Source organism: Myotis lucifugus, unplaced genomic scaffold, assembly GCF_000147115.1.
Source record: "Myotis lucifugus unplaced genomic scaffold, Myoluc2.0 scaffold_147, whole genome shotgun sequence".
Taxonomy (NCBI): domain Eukaryota; kingdom Metazoa; phylum Chordata; class Mammalia; order Chiroptera; family Vespertilionidae; genus Myotis; species Myotis lucifugus.
In genome coordinates, this window is record NW_005871195.1 from 2,194,015 (window position 1) to 2,220,562 (window position 26,548).

General features: G+C 40.0%; 1 protein-coding gene across 5 annotated transcripts in view; it reads right to left on the reverse strand.

Moving 5' to 3' along the window:
• KCNIP4 (potassium voltage-gated channel interacting protein 4) overlaps nucleotides 1-26,548 on the reverse strand; it is a 732,108-nt gene that overhangs the window by 30,492 nt on the left and 675,068 nt on the right. The window contains exon 2 of one of the 5 annotated variants that reach the window (XM_023759101.1): nucleotides 8,085-8,093. The exons of the other annotated variants lie outside the window; for them this stretch is intronic. Coding sequence (XP_023614869.1) covers nucleotides 8,085-8,093 — 9 coding nt within the window. The remainder of the gene's footprint in view (nucleotides 1-8,084; nucleotides 8,094-26,548) is intronic. 5 annotated transcript variants of the gene reach the window in all.

Consider the following 26,548-nt stretch of genomic DNA (forward strand, 5'->3'; position numbering starts at 1 on the left):
GTGTATTTCTCTCCCAATTAATTTTAATAATAAACCTATGACTTGGATATCTCCAGTCACACAGGCAGAACTGGAGGCTTTGTAGTAAAGCACCATTATTAGCTAGCCCCTGGGAGAGCTGGCATGTGAGTTTGGGACATTCCAGGTCACCACAGGTTTTGGATTAGATGAATCCTGTGGAAATAATGACCCCCAAGGACCAAGAAATAAATAAATTATTTAATTAAAAAATGAGCAAAAAAGCAAGCAAGCAAATTGTGAAGATTAATTTTATGTGCCAACTTAAAAAATGGTACACATGGACTATTCTCTACCTTTTATCATGGAGTGGTTCATCCACAAAAGTGGCATCTCCACCTCTTCATCAAGAATATATAATACTCTTTGTAATACTTTAAGCAATAAGACAATTAAAAAAAAGAATGAATTTGGCCAGGCCATGTATACAGCTAAGTGTACATGATAGACGATGTGACTGTATTAGGTGGGTTATCTCTTGCTGCTATAACAAATAGGCCCTTCAATATGTAACAAATTAAGCAGAATGTAGTCTATTTCTTGCTCATCTAACAGAGTTGGGTGGGTGTACAGATTAACTGATGGTTCTTCTGAGAGTCATTAAGCGAGAGAGGCTAATGAAAGCTTGGCTATGTTCAACACGTGCCTTCTAAAGTCTCTATGATTGTCTTATCCAGAAAGAGAAGAAGACCTTGAGAAGTGTGCATGGAAGGTGTTTATGGGCCAGGTCTTGAAGTGGCAGACATCATTTCTACTCTCATTTTGTGTTAGAAATCATTGAATATGTCCACCCCAAACAACAAAGAAGTCTCATGTGTCCAAGACAAAGATAGAACACAGACTTGGTAAACTGTTCGCAATGTCTTAGAGCAGCGGTTCTCAACCTGTGGGTCGCGACCCCTTTGGGGGTCAAATGACCCTTTCACAGGGGTCGCCTAAGACCATTGGAAAACACATATATAATTACATATTGTTTTTGTGATTAATCACTATGCTTTAATTATGTTCAATTTGTAACAATGAAATTGGGGTCACCACAACATGAGGAACTGTATTAAAGGGTCGCAGCATTAGGAAGGTTGAGAACCACTGTCTTAGAGGCTTATCTGAAATATACTTCAAATGTCTGTGTTCTGAAATAGATCTCCCACTGGTGCTTCAGTATCACCATCATGAAATCATTTAGCAGTATGAAGTCTTCTCCCCTGGTGTCATGTTACAATTATGACATTTTTAAGCTAACATGTCCAATAAGGCTTCAACATCTCAGGATATATTTTTTCATCAGGACTTCTTCACTCTCACAGGAAGGACCCAAGAAGAAGCAGAGCTGCTAAATTTCGGGAAAGCAAGAAATCCTCACTCTTCTATACTTTGAGAAGATACTATCACTTTCTATAAGCCCCCATGATTTGTATATTATATGTTCTAATCACATTTTGTCTGATTATTAACAAACTAGCTGCCCAGTGCATGGATTTGTGCACTCGTGGGGTCCCTCGGCCCAGTTTGTGGGGATCGGGCCAAAACCGGCTCTCCAACATCCCCTGAGGAGTCCTGGATTGCAAGAGGGCACAGGCCAGGCCGAGGGACCCCACTGGTGCATGATCAGGGCTGGGGAGAGACTACGGGAGGGCTCCAGAGCGTGCCCGGCCCATCTCACCCAGTCCTGATCAGCCGGACTCCAGCACAAGCTAACTTACCGGTCGGAGAGTCTGCCCCCTGGTGGTCAGTGCACATCATAGTGACTGGTCGAATGGTCAAACAGTCAGAGGGACAATTAGCATATGAGGCATATATATATGATTATTATATATATATATATATATATATATATATGATTATTCTGTGAAAAATATGCTGTTTACAGAAAAAAATTAAAGTCAATAAAGTCACATATATAAGCGTATATTAATATGCTTTATGAATAAAATTTGGTATTGTATCTTATTAATTTTTAAAATTTGGTATTGTATCTTATTAATTTTTAACTTTACAAAATATCCTGAACATTTCCATATCATGATTTTTTTGGATATTAAGGGGATTGCAGCATTTTTGACTACATAGGAATAACGATGTCATTAATATTCTAGTGCATACATCTGTGACTGCACCTGTGGTACATTCTTTCTGACTCATCCTAACACAAAAGGGTTTAAGCTCTTCCTATGCACAGTCTCATTGCTTCCTGCAAAGACTGTACCAATATCTGCTACCTCCACTGCTTTATGAGAAATTTTACATCTAGAGGAGCTGCTGACCAGAATCACATGGGGATTTGACACACACCAAATTCCATGAGTAAACAGCAATAATTTGCTTCCCTCACGAATCTAATTGTCATTCTGAAAATTGCCAGAGGATATCAAGGCATTTGTACAGCTCTCTCCAAGGGATAAAGTGATGTTTTCATGAAGACAAGGATGCTTTGGGAGCAGTCTATAGAGCCATATTATCACAATAACAACTGTTAACTGAGCCCATATTCCATGCCTGCTTATAGACATCATGTCTTTGGTCATTTTCTACTGACCTCAAAAGGTAGGACTTATTTAGAAATGAAAAAAATGAAGCTCAGAGAGATTAAAATTAAGTAAAATGTGGGATGACAGTTTTTCACAGAGCCATTCACTTATTTATTCTTTCAACAAATAATTATTCAGTGACTTCTATGTATTAAACACTATTCTGCTCATTCTTCTGCCTTCATTAATTGCAATGTTATCCAGTGTCTGGATTATCATCTGTTTTCCATTAAAACTGAAAAGGTGACCTCCTGGTAAATCATCGGTGGAAATACTCCCTTTGGAAAGACACACAATGTTTGTTTCCTCCCAGAGCCAAATGAAACCATTTCAATTAAAACTGGGGATATTGATTAAAATGTATATATAATGAATTGCAGTTTGAGAATTTGTGGAAAATGTTTTTTGTTTTTTTTGAGAAATTATTGTCTAGTCCAGCAAGGACCTCTGTACCTTCCTCCCTACTACATACACCTTAATTATGAATGGCTAGACACTAAAGTGCTGTGGAAAAAGTGGCACTTTTTAGGTCAGGTTAAAATGAACTATTTCATCAAATGGTAGAGTGTCTTGGGGCTTTGCCTGCTGGTACATTAATCTATTATGACCAGAGAGTGATTTTGTTTTATTGCTTCTTAAACACTTCACCATGATACGATCAGGATGCAATAAATGTGGAATGAGATTTTCTTAGCCCGTAGCTGCCACTCATCTGTCAGTTGGTGAGGAGACATTTGCCTTTTGGGGCCTTACACAGGTGTTTCCTAATGATTCTTTTCGGTCCCTTCAGGTAGTGCAGTGACATCAAGTGAAGGTGAAGATCAGTTGTAAATGTACAATGAATACTTTGGTATTTATTATTAATGTCAGTACTAATAAAGTAGTGATTTTTATAATAATAACATGATGATGATGATGATGATGATGATGATGATGATGATAATGATGTCAAGCGGATACATAGGAGTACTTTGTATGTTGCAAGCATTGTGTTAACTGCTTTACATGGATTATGTCATGTGAATAAAGAGATGCTAGCCTTACCTTCACTTTACAGATACGCAAACTGCTTTAGAGGGAAACTGCCCACGTTCTTATAATTAGAAAATGGCAGAGTGATATCTATTAATCACAAAATCAGGAAACTTGAGTGTTTAAGCAACTCTATTCAATGGCTTCATTTTCAAAGTGAAGAGATTGAGGTTGAGGTTAGAAGAATTGTCCATTAGCCACATGGTGGGTTGCTGAACCTTATCTTGTGTCTGGGTTTCCTGGGGTTAGGCTGATGTGTGGATGCCACAAATGCCTTCATGTCCACGCAATAGCTGTATGTTCTGCTAAGTAGCATTTAGAATAATGCAGTGGAATGCTTACGCTCCTGGGCTCTGGAGTTAAGGAGAAGAACCGACTTGAACCCCTGCTCTGCCACTTAAAAGCTGTGCAGCTTCAGACTAATTGTTTGATAGAAGAATCTAAATCTCATTGTTCTCCCCTGTGACATGGAGATAACTATTGACAGAGGAATCTTATAAAAATTAATTAAGATAATGCATGTTATGTTATCGTAACCCTCTTCTTTGCACATCATATTGCTCATTAAATATTAGCTATTAGAGCCATAGTAACAACCAAGAATTTGGTAGGCAGAACTCCTTTATACAGAGTCATGGTGACACCAATGTGGCTGCACCAGGGTTAACTGGTATTCAGCAAAGCAGTGAACCTGGTAGAGTGCAGGTCTGATATAATGCAATGAGCCTATAAAGCAGATATGAGTTATGCCTCCTACTCCAGTATTATAAATTGAATTTACTCTATCAAATATTGTCAGAGCTTACCCTCAAAGGCACGGGAATACTGCAATTGTAAATGACAGCTGAGAAGGATAAAGGCCACCACTGGAAATAAATGTCAGTAGAAACTCAGGAGTCTTTTATCCATTAATTTAAAGGAGAGTTTTCCCTAAAAATGCTTAGATGAGTACATTCAAAATACAGTAGTCCATGTAAAGTGCTTTAAAGAGAGATCCATGTAGCCATAGAAAATTGCTAAAGGAATTATTGTTTTGAGGTGTATCATGAATCCTTATACTTCCACTACATAAGAAAAGAGGGATAGGTGTGAGAAATGATGACATACATAGATGCTTAAAAGATGTGACATAGTCAAAATCATAAGAGGGTCCCTGAGGAACTATGTATTTCAAAGGACTTTTAGTTTTACCCCATGACACTTTTGTACCATAAATCTCTCTGGATTCCTGAAGAGATACCTCTAAATGTTTAATACTAGTTCTGATCCTGAGGAGATGGCATACGCTAGAACAGACTGATTTATGGGAAGAGGAGATTTCAGCCAGTGGAGTGGACAAATATTATTGAGAAAATACATCTGATTTGCATTCCACTGCAATCACTTTTAGAGCATTCCACCAGAGTTCTGGCAACTTTCAAGAAGACAAAAGGCTAGAGCAATGAGCTGAAAGGCCTTTCTTATTTTAGAAGAAAATTACATGAGTTTGTTTTTTTTAAAGAACTCAAGTTTCTGCTTATAAAGAAATCATTGAAATATTCTGGACCTCTGGGTGCCAGTCTATAAAATGTAGAAAGTAACAGCCCCTTATAGTGAAGAAACAATAGCTCATTGACATTATCTATAATAATAAAAGCATAATATGCTAATTAGACTGGACGTCCTTCCGGGAGGAAGCCTGGGCTGCAGTCGCGGGATCCAGGCAGCCGTCCACGGCTGTGAGGGAGGGATTGAGGCAGGCACCATGGCTGTGAAGGCCTACTCTTGCACGAATTTTGAGCATCGGGCCTCTAGTAAATATATAAAGATCCCAGCATTATTCTAGGAGCTCTACAAATATTGATGTAACATTCTCTCTTCAGGTCACTTATGTTGATCCTGCAAAATGAAGTTGCCCAAATTTTGCAGGAGAAGGCTTCCTGGGGTTGGGTCCAAGTCCTGAACCTTTATTGGAATGTATGCTGGGTTATTTGATTGAAAGAGCCTTCAGCAAAGAATTTTCTGAACTTTCAGAAATTCAGAAAGATTTTGAGCAGTAGGACTAGGATTTGAACCTGAGTTTGACTAAAAAGTCTTTTTTTTTTTTTTTTTAATATATTTTATTGATTTTTTACAGAGAGGAAGGGAGAGAGATAGAGAGTTAGAAACATCGATGAGAGAGAAACATCGACCAGCTGCCTCCTGCACATCTCCTACTGGGGATGTGCCCGCAACCCAGGCACATGCCCTTGACCGGAATCGAACCCGGGACCTTTCAGTCCACAGGCCGACGCTCTATGACTGGGATTTGAACCTGAGTTTGACTAAAAAGTCTTTACCATATATCTTACTAAGTTCCCTCCAGAAAGGCAAATGTAACTATAGAAAAGAAAAAATACACTGATGGAGAACTATTATCCCAGTATTTCTCAACCTCATTAAATTCACCAAAAAATTTACTAATACAGCAGAACCTTGATCCTCCAACGTAATTCGTTTCAGAAGACTTATCGAGAAGTGATTTGTTTGAAAATGGAATCATTTTTTTTCCATTAGAAATAATATAAATTGAATTAATCTATTCCAGACCCACAAATGATTCCCTGCTTTCACCTTTCTTATATACAGTACATAAATAAATACTTCTTAAATTTATCGAATCCCCTACTAGCCTTAAGCGAATCACTTTCAGGACTCATTCCAGGGGTATCTTTTAGGAGGTCAGTGTGCAGCATCTTCGCTTTTTCACATACCTCTGCCTCCGAATTGCGGTCACTGGCTCACTGCTTTCGTTTATCCAAATCAACAGTTTTTCTATCTCTTCAATTGTCTGTGATCATTGTTTCTTTCACACCTGAGCAACATTAGCACTCTTGATGGCCTCTTTATGTCTTAAAATAGTGAAAGGGTTATCAGGTCAAACACTGAAGTTTTGTTCCACAATCGAGACATTGTTTCCATGAACAACTTGGTCGAGAACAGAATCTTTCGAGATGGGAGATGTTCGAGAACCGAGGTTTGACTGTAATTTATTCAACAAATATTCTTAGACTGACAGGTATGATACCCACCCATTTGGAGTTATAGTCTGTGGGGGAGACAAACTTTATCTACACATTCACACAAATAAATGATCATAAGAAAGTCTATCCGGGCAAAATAGCATGAGATATCTAACGACTTTCACAAAGAAATTCAAATGTCACAGGTGAGTAGATACGGAGGAAAGAATCTCAACTTCCTCAGGTTATTTGCTTTCCTACGGAAGGTGCAGGGCAAGGTCAAATCCAGCTCTAACACATCTTATCACATATTCCTTTACTTCCGTTTTCTTACCAATTCTGGGGAAAGAATACTTTGTCCCTCCCTCAGGTATTTGCCTCTCAGCAAACTACAATTTCAGGAGTAGCCCTGAGTCTCTGAAGCTTGGCTGTCAGTGGAAGGATTGTTTATTCTGTTTAATTAAATTCTGTTTGTTGCAAATACTTGAGAAGTCTCTGCCCTTTTTTGCCTTAGAGGGATTCTTCAGAGGTTTTTCTCTAACTGGCAAGGGTCACAAGAGCTGCCCCAGAGGACGGCTGTGCGTGGACTCACAGTGCTTCCTGGCCGCCTCCTGGGCAGCGTTGCTCAGAGGGACATCCTGAGCCTGGGCTGGGAAGAAACTTCAAAGGGGTCTCTGGAGCTCAGAGGATGCCCGGTGTAAGGGTTGAGTCAGCCTCAAATGTGCCGAGTGTTTTATTACAACATAGAGGCACAAGGGGGCAGCAGTGCCCTCCATGAGAGCCAGAAACTGGATTTCTAGTTCCCACCTGGGCAGGTCTTTCCCTAAGCTTTGTGCAAGTCCGACTAGATTTCCTTCCAGAAATCTATTTTTTCTTTATGAAAGGTGACTGTGAGCTTCTGCTCGCAAGTTAGGTATACAGAAAATTTAACCATTTCAGGGAAAGGGACCCAGATATTATTAGATCGTCCATCCTAAAAATTATAGTTGGAGTAAATCAGCCTAAAATTATAACCTCTCTGTTTTGGCAGTTGGTGATTTTGATCATTTTAGTTACCAAAAATCTGTAGATTGTATGCATAAGGAAACAAGTAAATAATCAAGACAACAACAAAAATGGCAAGGTTTGAACCTAAGAGTCTTATAAATTTCTTCTGAAGTTCATGTGGGCTCTGGAGTCAAACTTCTTGGGTTTGCTTGGCTATATTGCTGGGGAAAGATTTAAATCTTTAAGACAGGAATAATAATACCTATCTCAGAGTTATTATGAGGTTTGAATAAAGACAACCCATATGCAATGTTTACTGCAACCCCTGGCACTAACTATGATGGGGGTTGCTTCTGTAATGGTGGGGTCACCATTGTGAACCTGTTTAGTTTATTGTCATTTGTCATTTAAAGGAGGATATTATATTTTCCCTTGTTAAATGTCATCTGCTTATTTAATCTTAGAGGGCTTTTGTAATCCTAAACCTATCTTCCATTTTCTTTTTTATTGTTCTAAATTGCGACCTTTGGAATTTGATAGCCCCTGGCTTAAAGTCTACTCACATCGCTTACTAGTTTTTTGGGACTTTAAATAAGTTACTTAACATCTGCAAACCTGCATTTTCCCATCATTCATTTATTCATCAAATATTTTTGAAAGACTATGTCACAGAGTATAATAAATGTTGAGGATAGAGCAGTCAATAAGGCAGGTGAAGACCCTCATGGGGAGGTTAGAGTCCATGAGACAAGGCGTACATAGAACAAAGAGCTGCACAGATAATCATTTAGCTGCAGTTGTGATAGGTATTACAAAGGAGTGTGGGAAACCAAGCTAATCCAGGGCTATAGGGAAGACTTCCCAGGGGATGTGACATTTGAGTGACTTTACAAAGAGACCTGAAGGATGAGTACCAGATAGAAAGAGCTGTGGGGAGAGGCCAAGGTCATATATAAAGCCTGGAATATGTTCAAGGACTAAAGAGATGCAAATGTACCAGAAGGGATAGTCTCAGACAAACAGTTAATTCAAGAACTGCTAGCTATGTTCAAGATCAAGGTCTTTACTATTCATGTGATGGGGGTAAAGTACCTGTTTTACAGGACTCTAGAGAGAATTCAGTGATGCTTTACATAAAGTGCCCAGCAAAAGTCCCAATCACAATTTACAATAGTGCTCTTAGTGCTCTTCCTCTTTTTTTTTTTTTTAATCCTGCCAGTGCTGAACTTCTAAGTCTGGTATAGTATGTATTCAATGCATAATTATTTAGCATCTGCTCTGTATCAGGCTCTATGCTGAAGAAACAGAAAGAAAAGGACAGACATGGTCTTGCCCTTGTGGAGTCTTTCCTCTAATCAGCTCTTATGTTTTTTTGTGTGTGTGAATTTATTTCAGATGAACAAGAGTTTCAACATAGATGGGAATTAAAGTCTCTCGCTGTCACCTCCCAGAATTGGGGAAAAGGAAAACACACAGAATAAAATCACATTACCATGGGTTCCAAAGTCAATAACTTGGGATTATTAATTTGTAAGTAGGAGCTACTGTGTCTTTCTTTGTTTTAGCTAATCCATACTAATAAAAGGGTAATATTCTAATTAGACTGGATGTCTTCTGGACAAAGCCACGGTGGCAGGGGCTGAGGCAGAGGTGGTTAGGGGCGATCAGGTTGGCAGGGGAGCAGTTAGGGGGTGATCAGGCCAGCAGGAGAGCAGTTAGGGAGCAATCAGGCTGGTAGGGGAGAGCAGTTAGGGGTGATCAGGCCAGCAGGGGGGAGCAGTTGGGGGTGATCAGGCCAGAAGGCAGAGACAGTTAGGGGTGATCAGGAAGGCAGGCAGAGAGGTTAGGGGCAATCAGGCAGGCAGGCAGGCAGAGGCATTAGGGGTGATCAGGCGGGCAGGCAGGTGAGTGGTTAGGAGCCAGGAGTACCGGATTGTGAGAGGGATGTCTGACTGCCGGTTCAGCAGGGATTGGGCCTAAACCAGCAGTCGGACATCCCCCAAGGGATCCCGGATTAGAGAGGGTGCAGGCCGGCCTGAGGGACACCCCTCCACCCCCCTGCACTAATTTTGTGCACCGGGCCTCTAGTGATGAATAATAATGCTGATGATAATTTCTACAATGCATATGTGTGCATGGTGCCATTGATTAGAATAGACTCCTATACTTACTATTGAAATAGTCACTAAGGCCTCCGTGAGGAGCTAGCATCTTTCTGGAAGGCTGGCAAGCTAGTCAATAGAGCTACTACCTATATGGATATGTTTACCCTGAAAGTCTAAGTGGTCTAAATCTTATTCTTTTCTGCTTACCTGTTTTAACATATTACATATTACATATATATTTATTTACTTAACAGAAAAAAATCTTGACTTCTCAAAAAAGTTACAGGCATAGGAAAGAACTATCAAATCACAGGAGTCTACCACTTTCACTCTTTAAAAACAAAAACATATTTTATTGATTTCAGAGAGGAAGGGAGAGGGAGAGATAGAAATATCAATGATGAGAGAGGATCATTGATAGGCTGCTTCCCGTATGCCCCACACCGGGGATGGAGTCTGCAACCTGGCATGTGCCTGACAGAGAACTGAACCAAGATCTCCTGTTTCCACAATCACTGAGCTACACAGGCCTGGCTGCCACTTTCACTCTTCATTTACTTTTGCACATTTTGCATTCTTAGAGCTCGTGGATATTCAAGATGCTTATTTGCAAATATGGTGAAGGCATTATTTCAATCAGAGAGAGATTTTCCTCAAAACTCATATACATAAGCTTGTGATAACAATGCTTCCTCTCTCTAGTGAGGCATAAAGCTACAGGCTTTATGTTGTTGCCACATAATGAAGGAAAAATAATGCATATTTTCTTTAGTATCTGGCAGATATTTTCATTTTCTGATTCATTAGCTGTTAACCTTCATGCGTCCCAAAAAAGTTAGTGTTTGGATTTAAATTATGATGGTTTTACCTCATAATTTTTGTGTGTTTTTTTCTAATTATTTTTTTTGGGGGGGGATGAGAAGTTTACATGGTTTGGACTCTATATAAGCTCTCAAAATATTTCAGAGCTCTTTTGCTTTAAAATAGCCTAGCATACTTAGAAAGAAGAGGGGCATTTCTTCTGGTAGTTATAACACTCAGTTAAAAAATAATTTTCCCACAGAAAATTAGGATGCTTATATTTTCTCTATTTTTTCTAATTACACTTTTGTTCCAACAACAAAAAGAACTACAAAAAATACTCAAAAATTTATATAGAACCAAAAAAAAAGACCTGGAATAGCTGCAGCAATCTTTAGAAAGAAGAACAAAGTTGGAGGGATCACAATACCAGATATCAAGCTGTATTACAAAGCCACTGTAATCAAAACAGCCTGGTACTGGCACAAGAACAAACATCTAGATCAACGGAACAGAACAGAGACCCCAGAAATCAACACAAGCTCAATTAATATTTGACAAAGGAGACAAGAACATACAATGGAGTCAAGACAGTTTTTTCAATAAATAGTGTTGGGAAAATTGGACAGATACATGAAAAAAAAAGAAACTAGACTGCCAACTTACTCCATACACAAGAATAAACTCAAAAAGGATAAAAGACTTAAATGTACATCATAAAACCATAAAAATCTTAGAAGAAACCATAGACAGCAAAATCTCAGACATCTCTCGTAGCAATATATGTGAACACATCTCCTAGGGCAAGGGAAACTAAGGAGAAAATAAACAAATGGGACTGCATCAAAGTAAGAAACTTCTGCACAGCAAACAAACAAACAAACAAAAACAACAACCATCAACAAAATGAAAAGGGTGCCCACTGTATGGGAGAACATATCTGGCAATGATACATCAGATAAAGGGTTAATATCCAAAATATATAAGGAACTCATACAACTTAACAAAAGGAAGACAAACAATCTAATTGAAAAATGGGTGATGGACCTAAATAGACACTTCTCCAAAATGGACATACATATGGCCAAGAGACATATGAAAAAAATGCTCAAACTCACTGATCATCCGAGAGATGCAAATTAAAATGACAATGAGATATCACCTCACACCTGTCAGAATGGCTACCATCAACAAATCAACAAATGACAAGTGCTGGCGAGGATGTGGAGAAAAGGGAACCTTAGTACACTGCAGTTGAGAATGCAGACTGGTGCAGCCACTGTGGAAAACAGTACGGAATTTCCTCAAAAAATTAAATATGGAACTGCCATTTGACCCAGTGATCCCACTTCTAGGAATGTATCCTAAGAAATCCGAAACACCAAGCAGAAAAAATGTATGCACCCTTATGTTCATAGAAGCACAATTTACAATAGCTAAGATCTGGAACAGCCCAAGTGCCCATAAGTACATGAGTGGATAAAAAAGCTGTAGTACATTTACACCATGGAATACTAGTACTATACTGCAATAATAATACTTTTAAAAAAGGATCTCTTACCCTTTGAGACAGCATGGAGGGACCTGGAGAGTATTATGCTGAGCGAAATAAACCAGTCAGAGGAAGACCAGTAAAAACAGAATAAAACAAAAACACACACACAAAGAAATAAGTGTAGACTTCTGTTTCTCTTGGTGCATTTTAGTGCTCCAGGAGATAACAGATGGATGAGGGAGAGTTTATATTTTTCTTAGTTATTGTTCCAAAATCTCACCCCAGGCCCAAGAAGTGATATATTAGTTTATTTTATGAACTATATTTTCCCAACCAAAGGCTTTGAGCTTTAGAAAGTTATTTCAAAGACCAGCAGGAACCTGAGATGATGCAAAAAAATACATATATAACAAAATAAATTAATCTGGAAGAACGTTTGAAATTTTAATTTCACACTTCTTCTTATTTATTCAAATAAATTCTATTCAACAAATCTCTATTAAACCCCTGGTATAAGCCAGGCAGATATAAATGAATAAGATGGACAATTCAAACTGACAGTATTTTCTACAGGTTTTCCCCTTTCCACTGGGGATATACGTATATATCATTAGAAAGAGAGATGTTTGGTAGAGAGGAAACACCATTGGATGACTTTTAACATTTGCTTCTCGACTGTAAGGCAGGGTTAGCAAACATCCCTTATCACAAGAGGATTAGAATGGGGGAAGAGGTGGATGAATAAGGCTAGTCAAAGTTCACCAAGTTGGAGACTTTGGTAGGATCAACTCTTAGCTTTGTTAAGTGCACATGGCTTCCTCTACAGGTTAACCATGAATAGTTTCCTTCTTTGCTTTTTCTGATACTGTGCTTCTTTGACCACTGCTGCCAGTCTTGGGGATGGATTTCTGATCCACGTGCTTCTCAAACAGCTATGTAATGCCCTTAGGAAGCTATATTAGTGTCCCAGATGGAGGAGCAACCCTGTCCAAAACCAGCGATAAGGGATGATCTCTGCTGGTAGATCTGACAATGAACTCAGATCATCTTATTCATTTATATCTGCCTGGCTTATACCAGGGGTTTAATAGAGATTTGTTGAATAGAATTGATTTGAATAAATAAGAAGAAGTGTGAAATTAAAATTTCAAATGTTCTTCCAGATTAATTTATTTTGTTATATATGTGTTTTTTTGCATCATCTCGGGTTCCTGCTGGTCTTTGAACTTTCAAAAGTACATTTGATAACATACACAATTCTCAAGATACCTTGGTTGTAAATTGAGTGAGACAATTTCAGAGCACAATGAAGGTAATATATTTTATTCATTTAATGTGACTTTTGGATGAGTTTGATAAAAATGCCAAGACTTTGGCTGGTCTTTCAAAGACTACCATCAATAAAGGATAGCATGTAATTAGTGATTTAAAATTTTTCATTATAGTCTTCTATATTTCCCATCTTTCTATAATAAACTTAAATTAGTTTTGTGATTAGAAACAAATAAAAAAATTTATTATAGAAAGAAGAAAATCATCACCACCATCAACAAACTTACCTTGGTCATTTTCCATCATGTTTCCTTATGAAAATTGCAAAAATAAGTATGACTATCACTTGCTCATCTAAAACATACACTGTGGGTTTCTGATATGTCTGGTCACTGGCAATTTCTTATAAGTATTTCTGTCAGCCTGGCAGTGTAGTAGGTGGGTTGCAAGGTGAGGTACCATGTGGTGAAGAGGAACAACGTTTGGACTTGAAGTCACAGGACCTAGATTAGAGTTCTTTATCTTTCCTTGTCTATTTGTAATGGCCTTGGACCACTCCTTGATAACTGTAGCATCTGTTTTCTCAATTGAGGTGGGCCTAATAATATACCCCTATCTACCAAACAGAGTCTCTGAAAAGAAGTATGAAATATTTTGCAAGCTGTAAAATGCTATAGCCATGTGAGTTACTTTAAAGGACAATTATTCATAGTTATAAATCCTGCTCAGTGATTTAAGGTAAGGGGCCTTGTTTTAGAGATATGTTTATTGTGCAATCAGCAAAGAGGCCCTTTTGAAATGTTAACATATAGATAGGCAGTTAGACACATATAACTGGAACTAGTCAAATTGTAATGTCTATCCTTCCCCAGGTTTTATATCCGGAAAGGCAGTTGTCATGTTTCATAATAAGGATGGTATTTACATCTATAAATTCCCTTTCAAATGCTCACACCTCCCAACTGATTTGCTACCAGCAATTTATTTTTTAGACAGTTTTATTCTGATGACAATGGTTTAGTTGAGCACTTTGGAGTTGCTGTCTGAGAATGATATAGAAGAGTATTAAACATTGTATTGTACTTCTGATGCTTTTTAAAGATTTTGTTTTCTGCCTGCAATTCAATTTTTCATTTTAGAAATTTTCTCCTGCTCTTCTCATATTGATTTCATTTTGTAGCACCGTTAAAGAGGTGTTCAATGGAAAGCCTTTTTGAAATGAAAGTAGATAAGTATATATTTATACATCTATGCATTTTTTCCCCAATGCACTTACTTTCAGTGTAAGGCTATTATGTAATGATTAATTTGCTACTCAAATTCTAATTTCAGCTGAATCAATAGGCACATTTTATTGATTTTTGAGCATTTAGATCATTAGTAGTTCCATGAATGTTAGCCATAATTCACCTTTAAGTTTACAATGTTAAAATTATTTAAAATTATTTACATTTATTTTCTATATAATATTTACAATAAAAATTCTCACTTGGGATATTCTTTTTTCTTTTAAAAGCAACTTTGAGATAATTGTCTGGGTGTGCAGTTACATTTTTGCACTGAAGAAGGTTTTAATGTCTGGCTATATCTTTTTTTTAAATATATTTTTTGATTTTTTTACAGAGAGGAAGGGAGTTAGAAACATCGATGAAAGAGAAACATCGATCAGCTGCCTCCTGCACACTCCCCACTGGGTATGTGCCCACAACCAAGGTACATGCCCTTGACCGGAATTGAACCTGGGACCCTTGAGTCTGCAGGCTGACACTCTATCCACTGAGCCAAACCAGTCAGGGCTGGCTGTATCTTAAAATGGGTTACTTTGGTAAAAAAATACCTTCCCTCTTTATTTGTAGAAATTTTACTACATATTTCCTTCCACCACAGTATTTTATTCTTTTCCTAAACACTCTTCATCTGGTATTGTGCTAGCTAATCTATATATATATATACTAGAGGCCCAGTGCACGAATTCATGCACAGGTGGGGTCCCTTGGCCTGCCTGGTGATCGAGGGACCCCAGGTGGGGGGAGGGGCTGCGGGAGGTTGGCTGCCAGTCCCACCCCCGATCCGGGCCACATCGGTGTGGGGGCAGGCCGCAGGGGGAGGGGCCGTGGGTGGGTTGCCAGCCAGCCCCACCCTAGATTGGGGTGGGGGGCAATAAGGGCAGGGCCAGCCTGGGTGAGGGGCTGTGGGACGATCGGGGTGGGGGGCTGATCGGGGTCAAGAATATCTGGGGGGAGGGGCCATGGGGAGGTTGGCTGCCATCCCCACCCCTGATTGGGGGCCCATTGGGGCCGGGCTGACAGGGGGGGCCACAGGAGGTTGGGCGGCGCTGCCCCTGATGGAGGGCTGATTGGGGGTAGGGCTGGCTGAGGGGAGTTGTGGGCGGTTTGCCAGCCAGCCCTGCCCCCAATGAGGGGTGGGGCCAGCAGGGGGAGGGGCTGTGGGCCAATCAGGGTGGGGGGGCTGATCTGGGTTGCGGCCCGGTCAGGGGGAAGGGCTGCAGGAGGTTGGCCGGAAGGCCCCACCCCTCATTGGGCTGGTTGGCCAGCAGCAGTGGGCGTCATAGAGACCAGTCATTCCAGTGTTCTGGTTGCTGGCTTTTTATATATATATATAATCTCACTAGATAGTAAGGTCTGTGGAAAAAGGAAAATTTTTGGTCTATCAGGTTCACTGCTGTATTCCTACATGTAGTATAGTGCCTAATAAATAACAAACCACTTCTTTTAAATGAATTAATGAAGGAGCCATTTATCTATATATATAAAAGGCTAATATGCAAAGTGTCCCCTCAGGAGTTCCACCGTGAGACTGGGAGTTTGATTGCTTGCTATGACGTGCGCTGACCACCAGGTGGTGGCACGGAACATAGGAAGGCCCCAGCCGCAGCTGGCAGCTGGGGAAGGAAGGCCCCAGCTGGCAGCCAGAATGCCCCCATCTGCCCTGATCGCCGGCCAGGCATAGGGACCCTACCTGTGCACACATTTTGTGCACCGGGCCTCTAGTAAACTATAAGAGACAAGGGAAAGGATGAACCTATAAATACATGAAAATTTAATCCAAATGACTACGCAAATGTTATGTTAAAAAATAAAACACTGAAGTACATTGGAGAAAATATTTATAAATATTGTCCAGACCGTGCCATGATTGCTGTTTTTCTATGTAAGGAGAAACACCTTGGTTCCCATTCGAAAACTAGTCTTTCCACTGAAACTAGCAAAATTTAGCCCCATCTGTCACTGTGGTGCACAGTGAAAGAGACAGAGAACACATAGGGCTTAAGTCCTCTGAAAACTCAGCTCCAAGAAAACAGACAGGGGAAGCAGTCCCCACACAGTCCCACTGAGGAGGCTGAAGGAGAGCAGAGCCTCCAAAGTAGCATATTTATAGTCTCTGCTCACAGAGGACTTTGAATAAGTGCCTAAAGAAAGACAATGAATCATCCACAAATAGTTATAAGGCTCTGATTAAGTTTAAGAAAGGAATAGCCTAGTGTATTTATCAAGAAGAGGAGGAAGAAATACCCAGAAGATAGTTCAGTAAGTAGTTGGTGAATTCAGAGCGAACAAAAATGGATAAACATACTTTTAGGGCATGCATTAAGGCCTCCTTCCATATTTCCACAGTGTGCATTTAATCCTTCTTTAAAATAATCCATTCATGTGTACAAGGTGGGACAGGGAATGGGATGAGAGGAAGCAGGCAAAGAGGGGGGAATGCGAGAAATCTGTAATAGTGCAACAATAAGACATACAATAAATAAATAAAATTCATTTTCATGTTAAATTCCCAAATTAAACAAGTAAATACAACTTCTACATGTGTTATTATAGTTCTTTATCTACACTACATGTGTTATTATAGTTCTTTATCTACACTAGGTAGACAGATCCTGTCTGTCTATTGCAATTGGTCAAACATGATTCTAGATGTTCCTTGGAAGGTTTTTTAAAATGGAATTGCGTTCAAGTCGGTAGACTTCGAGTAAAGCAGACTGCCTTCCATAATGTGAGAGAGGTTCATCCAATCAGTTAAAGGTGTTTAGAAAAAGACTGATTGCCCTTGAGGAAAGGGCATTCTGCTAGCAAACTACCTTTTGACTTGAACTTTGGCTCTTTACTGGATCTCCTCCCTGCAGCCTACCCTGCAGGTTTTGGACTTGCCTCCACAGTTGTGTAAACCAATTCCTTGAAATAAATATGTCTCTTTCTCTCTAACTAATACAACTAATAAGGAGAGAGAGAGAGAGAGAGAGAGAGAGAGAGAGAGAGAGAGAGAGAGAAGACTAAAAATAAAAACTACTACATTAACACAAAAGAATCATAAAAAAGAGTTCCTTTTATCTCTTGTGAAATGGGCATCAATAATTACTCATAGTGTGGCTATGAAAATCAAGTGGGTACAGATCTGCCAAAATATGTTTAAACCCCTTAGCACTAAATAATGGAGCAGTTCTTAAGATTATTTTTTCATTACTATTAGTAACTATGTTCTAGTTTCCATTCTATTTTTTTAAAAAGTACTCATTTCCTATTATTATGCTCAGTAATACAGCCCTTCTCTGAGTCATAGCCATAATATTCTTGACAGAGTGATTCAAGACAGCATGTCTAATTTCTCAAACTTGAGAGAAGCTTTTGGTGCAGAATAAACAAGAAACACGGGAATCAGTAAGAAATAAAAACACCAAAGTTTTAAGGCCCCCAAATAAAAAATGGTTTTAAGTGAATGTATATGAATGCATAAAACAGATACAGTGAATAGTAATACATGGAAATAATGTATGTTGCATTATAGGTTGTTTTTCTAAATATCGAACTTTTCAATAAATAGCTATTTTAATAACCTCTGTGTTCAAAGAATCCAGTGCCCTGTGAAATGAAAATTCTGAAATAAGCAACCGTTCTATATTTTCTATTTCTCTTGAGGAAGTCATGAGCTGACCTCTATTGCTCTAATGTAGTGGATATGAGGGCAGGCCCTCTCACCCCAGCCAGCTAACTCTGTTGTGTAATGATTTTCCCCTTGGCCAACCCTTACAATGAATATAACAACTCAATTTTAGTGCCACAGGCTAAAAAGGACTCCAGTGTCACTGGAGTTTTCTTTTTCCACAGAGCTTAGAAAATATCTAAGGGGATATTTTCTGGTTTTATCTGCATTTGTATTCTGCTCAGGTAATAGGAAAAATCTATCTGCTATAGAAGCTGTTACAAAAGTACAAAAGATGCAAGGTTAGAACATATATTTAAAAAATAACACAAAAAGGGAAAACAAAATGGTCTATTGGTTTTGCGCCCTAAGGGCTTCCAACATAATAATCAAGCATGCCTTGCAAGATCAAATTGTGCCTTCAGAGAAGCGCAGTGGTGTGCCCTGGAGTTGACTGTGGCAGAGTTTCCCGTTGCAGAGTTGAACAATTTCCAGGGTGGCCCCCAAATTTCCTGCCTCCTTGTGCCTGAACTTGATGGACTGTACTCTGTGATGAGGTAATGTTGTATGGCATGGTTGACCAGTTAACTGTAAAATAGGAAGATTTTATGGGGGGGCCTGGCCTGGTCACAGAAGCTCTTTAAAAGCAGAGGGCTTTCTCCCACTGAATGAAGAAGAATAAGCCAGTAATGAGAAGCAGGGAAAGTTTGAATCATAATTTCTGGCTAAACAATGGAGGGGGCTAGATGGCAAGGAAGGGATGTTGTCTTCTAGGAGCTGAGAGCAGCCCCTGCCTGTCAGTCAGCTAGGAGAGAGGAAACTTAGTAAAATAGCCACGAACACCTGACATCTGCCAACAGCAAGAATGAGCTTGGAAGTCATTTCCCACTGAACTCCCAGAAAATTACTCATCCTGGCTGATAACTGGATTTTGGCTTTGTGAGTCCCTCAGTGGAGAACCCAGACAGGCGGTGTTGGACTTCTAAGCCACACAATTGCCCCTTAATAACTGTGTGTTGCTTTAAGCCCTTAAATCTGCGATGATTTGCTATGCAGTAATAGAAAAACTAATACACATGGCTTGGGTCCCCCAAAAGAGTTTTTATTCCTTCTTTTACATACATTAATTCATTTGTGCACATACTCATTCATTTCTAATGCAGTCATTAAATGTCTACTATGTGCTGGGCTTTAGGCTTTATCAGGAGTTTTTAACTTATAGGGTAATGTCATGACCCAAATCCTGAAGACAATATGTCATTAGGATTCTAGAATGTAAATTGTCTACTCTCTTTGAATATTATTAAACACAGATAATGTAGACACTCTTCAAGTTGGGAAACCTTAAAACAATTCAATGTGTAGTTTTGTGGCTCATTTAGAAAGCTTGGTGGGCCATATGAAAAGCTGTAGGTATCTCCCATACTTGAAAATGAAGGCAGTAGATGACAGCATTTCAGCCTAATTGTTTTGGCTGTCTCACAGGCTTATTGAACTACTTTCTTAGTTTTCCAGATATCAATGACTATCATGCCTGGAAATGTCAAATACAGTGTCCCAGGAAAATTTCATCAATGTTCCTTCTCAGAGGTGGGGAAGCAAACAGGAACCTGCCCAAGGGTTTGCTGTCAGATCATTCTCCCCAGGTGTGTGTGTCCTGATGTCCACCTGATCAGTTATGCAAATCACATGCCTTGGGGGAAATGAAATCCATGATGTCCTCTGAATTTTGCTTATTAGACTGAGAGGCAGCAAATGAGCACACACAGCTCAACATAACGTTATTCTTTAGCAAGAGAAAAAAAAATGGGTGGCCCAAAGCCAGATATTTGAAGGCACCTGCAGGTAGCTGATGGGACAAGATATGAACTGATTCCTACACAGATACATTCATCAGCCTTTACCCATCTCTTCAGGGAAACCTGGAAGGTCTCTCTTCTCTCTTTCCTCTTTCTCCCTGCCCCCCTTCCCTTTCTCTCTTTTACATTCTTTCTTTCCTCTCTCCTTCCCTTTGTTAGTGGTACCTACGATATGGTCCGATTCTGAGACTGCATTTCTTCTCATTTTCACATTCTCTTTCTTACCCATCTGACTTTAATCTCTTATGTAATAACTAGAAACCTGGTGCACGAAATTCGTGCACGGGTAGGGTCCCTAAGCCTGGCCAGTGATCAGGGCTGATCTGGGCCTTCCTGCTGCTGGCCGGGGCCTTCCTTCTGGCTGCTGTCTGGGGCCTCCCTTCCCCAGCTGCTGGCTGCTGGACATGGTCTTCCTTCATTCCACACCGCACCCTGGTGGTCAGCACACATCATAGCAAGCAATCGAACTCCTGATCTCCGTGTCAAACTCCCGAGGGGACACTTTGCATATTAGCCTTTTATATATATAGATGACTTTAATTTTATGATAGTCTAGACATTTCTTCTCACATACAAATACAATTATCTGCCTTCCCTGGAATTCCTCCTTCATGCATCATAATCACACCATAACCAACAGTTCCCAAGGCAGCATGACTTTGTCTTTGGCAAGTACTCCTCCTCCTTGGTTCCCTGTCTCAGTAACTGCATGTTACAGGCAGATATGGTACTTAGCACTGACTCCTCCCATTCAATTAATCCTCTCTTGTTTTATCTATTTGGCATCCAAACCTGCTTTTTGTTTTCTAAGCCAATACGGCTCAAAGTGTGGTCCCTGGGTCAGTAGCATCCACATCCCCTGAAACTTGTTAGAAAAACAAATCCTCAGGCTTCATACCAGATCCAAAGAGTCAGAAACTCCAGAGGTGGGGCTTGTGATTCATGGCCACATCATATCTCATCACTTATCACTCACATCCTGCAAAAGGCTCTAAACCAGCGGTTCTCAACCTGTGGGTCACGACCCCTTTGGCGGTCGAACGACCCTTTCACAGGGGTCGCCTAAGACCATCCTGCATATCAGATATTTACATTATGATTCATAACAGTAGCAACATTACAGTTATGAAGTAGCAACGAAAATAATTTTATGGTTGGGTCACAACATGAGGAACTGTATTTAAAGGGCCAGAAGGTTGAGAACCACTGTAAACTGATCTCTCAGCCTCTGGAGTTTACCTTCTCCATTTGCAGTTCTAATTGTCTCATTCTCCTGCTGAAAATTCTATATTGGCCATCCAGAGTCTTTTGGATAAAATTAAAAAAAAACATAAATTCAAAATTACCAGAGATCTGCCTCTTGCCTCCTTCTCTAGCTTTGTTGTATCTCGCCTTTCCTTTCTCCCACCCTTTGGAACACAAGCTCATTTAACCCTTGGGCAATAAGTAAAGATATGTCCTTCTGGAGTGCCCAAACTCTCTTGAATCTCTGGGAGTCTTGCAGGAAGTAATTTTCTCTCTCTCCCCTTTCCTATTCCCTATATCAAATTTGGGTTTCTTCTCAGTGTTCTCTATCCCTCTGTGTCACACCAATAATTGCTGCATTTTTAAAGTTAACCCCCTTTGTTTCTTGAAAGATGTACAGCAATTTTGAAATGCAGAATATAGTATTTTTGCATTGGAGCAAAATGCAATGCTTTCTGGAAGCAAACACAAGAAAATATTCATAGTTGTTCCCTCTAGTGGGGTTAGGATGGGGAGATCTACCTGCACTCTTGATTTGTTACCATAAGCATGCTTTATTTTTATTACCTAAAAGTAAATTTAAAAATTAAAACACACCAGTTACAGGGTATGTGGATGTGTGTGTGGGGAAAAGACAGAGATGTTAAAGGACCAAAAACTGTGCAAAAAAAAAAGAAAAACAAGGTTTGAAATAAATAAGAACTGGGGAAAGAGGATAAAATGCATATCTTACTCTAGTTTTTACAAAACTAAGTTTTTCTCAACCTTAAGAAATGTATGGAAGCCTTTTAAACATACAATTTTCTCTTAATCTCCTTCTGTTTTCAAATTAATTTTATTTTTTCCTCATTTAAATATGAATAAATGAACAAGGTATATGAGATGGTGGCATGATTCAGTCTAACGAATCATATATATAGTTCATTAATCTTAAGTAACTTACTAGTACATATAGGCACCTACGCAGGGAATGGCAGAACTGGGTTTTGAACCAAGGAGTAGGGTTGCAGTATCTGCATTGTTCTTACACAGCTAACAAGTTAAACATAAACACAATTACAAAGCCAACTGATTTCAAACTAACCTTAATCATTTAGAGGCCTGGTGCACAAATTCATGCACGAATGGGGTCCCTTGACATGGCCTGTGGGGTTGGGCTGAAACTGGCAGTCCAACACTGCCTGCCACTCCTGCCTGACGCTCCCGCTCATCCCAGACTCGCTGCGCCTGTCATAGGCTCGCGCCCAGTCAGTCCTGATTGGGAGAGGCTCACTCATTCATTAATATGACACATGCTGATGCTTTGCTGAAACGAAATTGCCTTTTACAATGTGACTACAGAACAGAACTCCACTCCATATGGAACAAACTCACATTAATGTGAGCTGGCTTGGTTCTGCCATGGCTGTGGGCTGTGTGCTGATGCTAATTCTCTCACCACCTTCTGAATGACTTAAAATCTTCATTTGTAGAGTTGTTTTAACACATTTGGCCTTCATGTAGACCAAACATGTCATTTACAGTTAATGTTAGCCTTCTTTATTTTCTCACTACCTCATGTCAGTAGGACGCGGTGCCAACACAAACAGTACAAACAGACCCTGCAATCACAGGGCATTTATCAAAAAAAAGATGTCATCTAGTGATCCTCTAGTAGGGGTAAGTAATGATGGCCTGTGGGCCAAATCTGTTAGACACCTATTTTTATTTTTATTTTTTATTTTTTTTAAATATATTTTATTGATTTTTTACAGAGAGAAAGGGAGAGAGATAGAGAGTCAGAAACATCGATGAGAGAGAAACATTGATCAGCCGCCTCCTGCACATCCCCCACTGGGGATGTGCCCCCAACCCAGGTACATGCCCTTGACCGGAATCGAACCTGGGACCCCTCAGTCCGCAGGCCAACGCTCCATCCACTGAGCCAAACTGGTTTCGGCGACACCTATTTTTATAAGGTCCATACGTTAAAAATGTTTTTCACAATTTTAAATGGTTGAAAAAAAGTAAAAAGAATATATAACAGAGATGTATGTGGCCCACAAACTCTAAAATATTTACTCTCTAGCCCTTTTATAAATAAAGTATACCAATCCCTGTCCTGGAATATACTTATATCATTTTAAAAATATGACCATGAAAAGAAAATACAGAACAGAAAATATCTTTTAGAAAGCTTCAGGACCCTTGGGGATGCATTTCCAGACAGCAGGAAGGAAAACACATTTCTAGCTACGGCAAAATGTGGTCCGTTATTCATCGTCCAATATTTGTGAGATAAAAGCACAAATAGACCATTGCCCAGGAGAAGCACAACCGCTCTCGGTGCTAAGACAAGAAAGAAATTACTCCCAGTATTGTCATAAAGAGGACACTACAGAATATAACACGTTCCTCTTTGGCTGGCAGGCCAACCATAGATGTAAAAGCAAGCCTCAGAAGACTATGTATAGTCTGATAACATCAAACCAAAAGTGATCCCGTAAAGGCAATGCTCAAAGGGTCTTGGCGTCTGGGTCAGGCATTTGGCTTTCTATTTATCTGGCTTGATGTAGATGTAAGAATTCTGGGAGACTGGAGGCCCTCCGGGAAAATCTCCCTCAATATCCTTCCCTTAGGGGAGCTGTCACATGAGTAATCATGTTGGCACACAATGGAAAATCAGCTCGTCTCTGTTGCCAGCTGAATTCATACCCATTTTATGTCATTGCTATGAAAGAACATGGCATATAACTGGGAGCATTGCTATGCAAAGTTCTGGGGATAAGATCAAATATATCAATACATCACTTAATGAGGCCATGAAAGCAATAGATCTACTCCTTGAGATAGCTCCGCTAGTCACATAAAGCACATATGACAGATGACACATCAGAGACCTCTACCCAGCAATGACATGCATGCCAATAGGTGCTGAGATGAAATATCTACCTTGATTTCGTGAGAGGCAACTATATGTATCTCTCTCTTTCTCTCTCTCGCCATCAAAATTTTCATTAATCCTTATATTTTAAAAAAACATGATCACATTTATTTACAGACACCATTGTTTATATCTTATTAGTAACTTGAATTGCCCGGCTTGTCACACTTTATGCTCCTTCAGCCCATCATGATGATATCACAGCGTCCAGAGCCCAAGTGCTCCTCCTGGAAAGTGTCCTGAGAAAACAGACTCGCTTTTTTGTTAGAGGAGTAGCAGTCATAGATGCTGCACGGGTCCACGATTTTGCCATTATCGACTAAACGTCCAATATAATCTGAGTTCTATGAGGCAGGTCCACATGCAAAGTTAACAAAGGTGAGCTAGTTATGAGAGGGTTTGAGACAGTCATTTGAAGCCAGTCTTCTCATCTTCACCGCTGTGTGCAAAACATTCTGTGTGTGTGGGTTTTCTGGACATTATTCAGGTTAGATTTTAAAGTCAAGTGTCAATGATTTATCTGCCATCAGCTGTTTCCTGCCTTGTTCTTTCTGACGCTCAGCAAAATTGATGAGCTCTTTAGTCAGGGCTATTGTATGTATTTCCATGCAGCCCAGAGTTGAGTGAAGAGGAATGCGTCACCTCACACTTTCTACCTGTGCCACACCTTGAGCTAAAACTACTTGTATCTCTATCAAATATATCAAAGCACCAAATCCTTTGGAGGTGGCAAAGTCACATTTCCTTTTTTGGTTATTTAATGTCCCCAATGACAGGAATAAACTAAAGTCTGCAAAGCTCTGGGAACTGGGAACCACTTTGACAGACTGTGGTCAATGAGTTTTGTTGAGAAGAAAACCAGAACCAGAAAACACATACATGACCTCCTTCATTCAGTGTGTGAATTGTGAGGTTAGAGGGACTAGGGTTGGGATGGAAAAACATTTGGCGTCTTCAAAGAATATGTTTTTGTTGTGTGGCCTACTAAAATCCCTTCTCACTCTGAAAGGCCACAGTACAAGCCATGAAGTGCCAGGTTAACACTAGAAGAACTTGCATTCTGGAACTTCTCTGCTTAGATGTGAATATCAGGCTTCTCTCTCTCTCTCTCTCTCTCTCTCTCGCTCTCGCTCTCTTCACTCCTAAAATAAATTCATAAATTCCCAGTGACCTGGATATATATTCTCTACCTTTCCTGGCCATCAATTGCATTATCAGAATGAGTTTCAATGGCTGTCATTCTGAAAGTCGTAGACTGCAATATCCTGCTTTTCTGTTATCAGGAATGTGAGATAAACTTACTCTCTTCCAATGTCATATGCAATTTTCTGTCAACAGACATCAAAAGCGTGGGATTTTACAAATGTAGGGCTGCTCCATGCGGGGTGGCATGCAGGCTGCCGCTCAATCTCAGGGGTCCACTCCTGTTGCACACTCTGTTCTCACCTCCCTGCTCTGCAGCTGGCTGATACCCAGCCCTCACCCCTGAACAAGGTTTCCAGAGCCTGCTGCTGCTGGAGAGCTGACAAGCACGCTGTGCAGGGAAGGTGCTCAGAAGCAAAGCTGGAGAAATCTGGTTTCTTTAGTTGTGCTCCTCTGGACATGAACCTGTATGAACTTGGCCTGAATCACTCCAGTGAATGTGCTTGGGTGTTTGACCAACTGCAGCACTCAAGAATATCCTCCCTGCCTGGCAACTGCCTCTTTCTCACTCCCAGCAAGGACAGTTCATCACTTGGAGCAATTTTCCTCATTGCTGGTGTTATTGGAAAACAAAGACCTCGAGAGCAAACCATTGTTCAAGCTGGAAGTCATTTTGTGGAGAAAATGAGATGCTTGGACCATTCACTTTGTTCTTTATTTTATCGTCCCCTCTGGCATCCGCTTATGGATCTGATTTGATTTCTATTTTCATTTTGACTCTTTTTCTCTGTGACCTTGGGTCAGAGACAATATCAAAAGCAATGTGTTTTGGTGGGTTTATTTGTCTGAGTCAGTGAAAAAAGAGAGAAGTAACAGAAATGGAAGTGGGGCGAGGGAGGGGAGGAGGGAAGGCGAGAGTGGGAAGAAGGGAGGGAGAGAGCAAAACTATGCCTGTATGAAAAGGAAAACTCACTACAGTTGCAATGTATTGATCAGCTTCAATCTTTAACATGGCTACAGATATTGTGTCACAATCCAGCATTATTTTATCCCATACACGTGGTCACCAAGATGAATGGAAAAGGTTGGAGCTGGAAGCTGGGAGCTGAGGATGGGGAGGCAGTCAGCAGCAACATAAACAAGATAGTTTTTTGCTTTTGAAATAGAAAATTATCATACTAAATATTTGAGACAGAAATTTTTTTTGCAAAGCTTCTG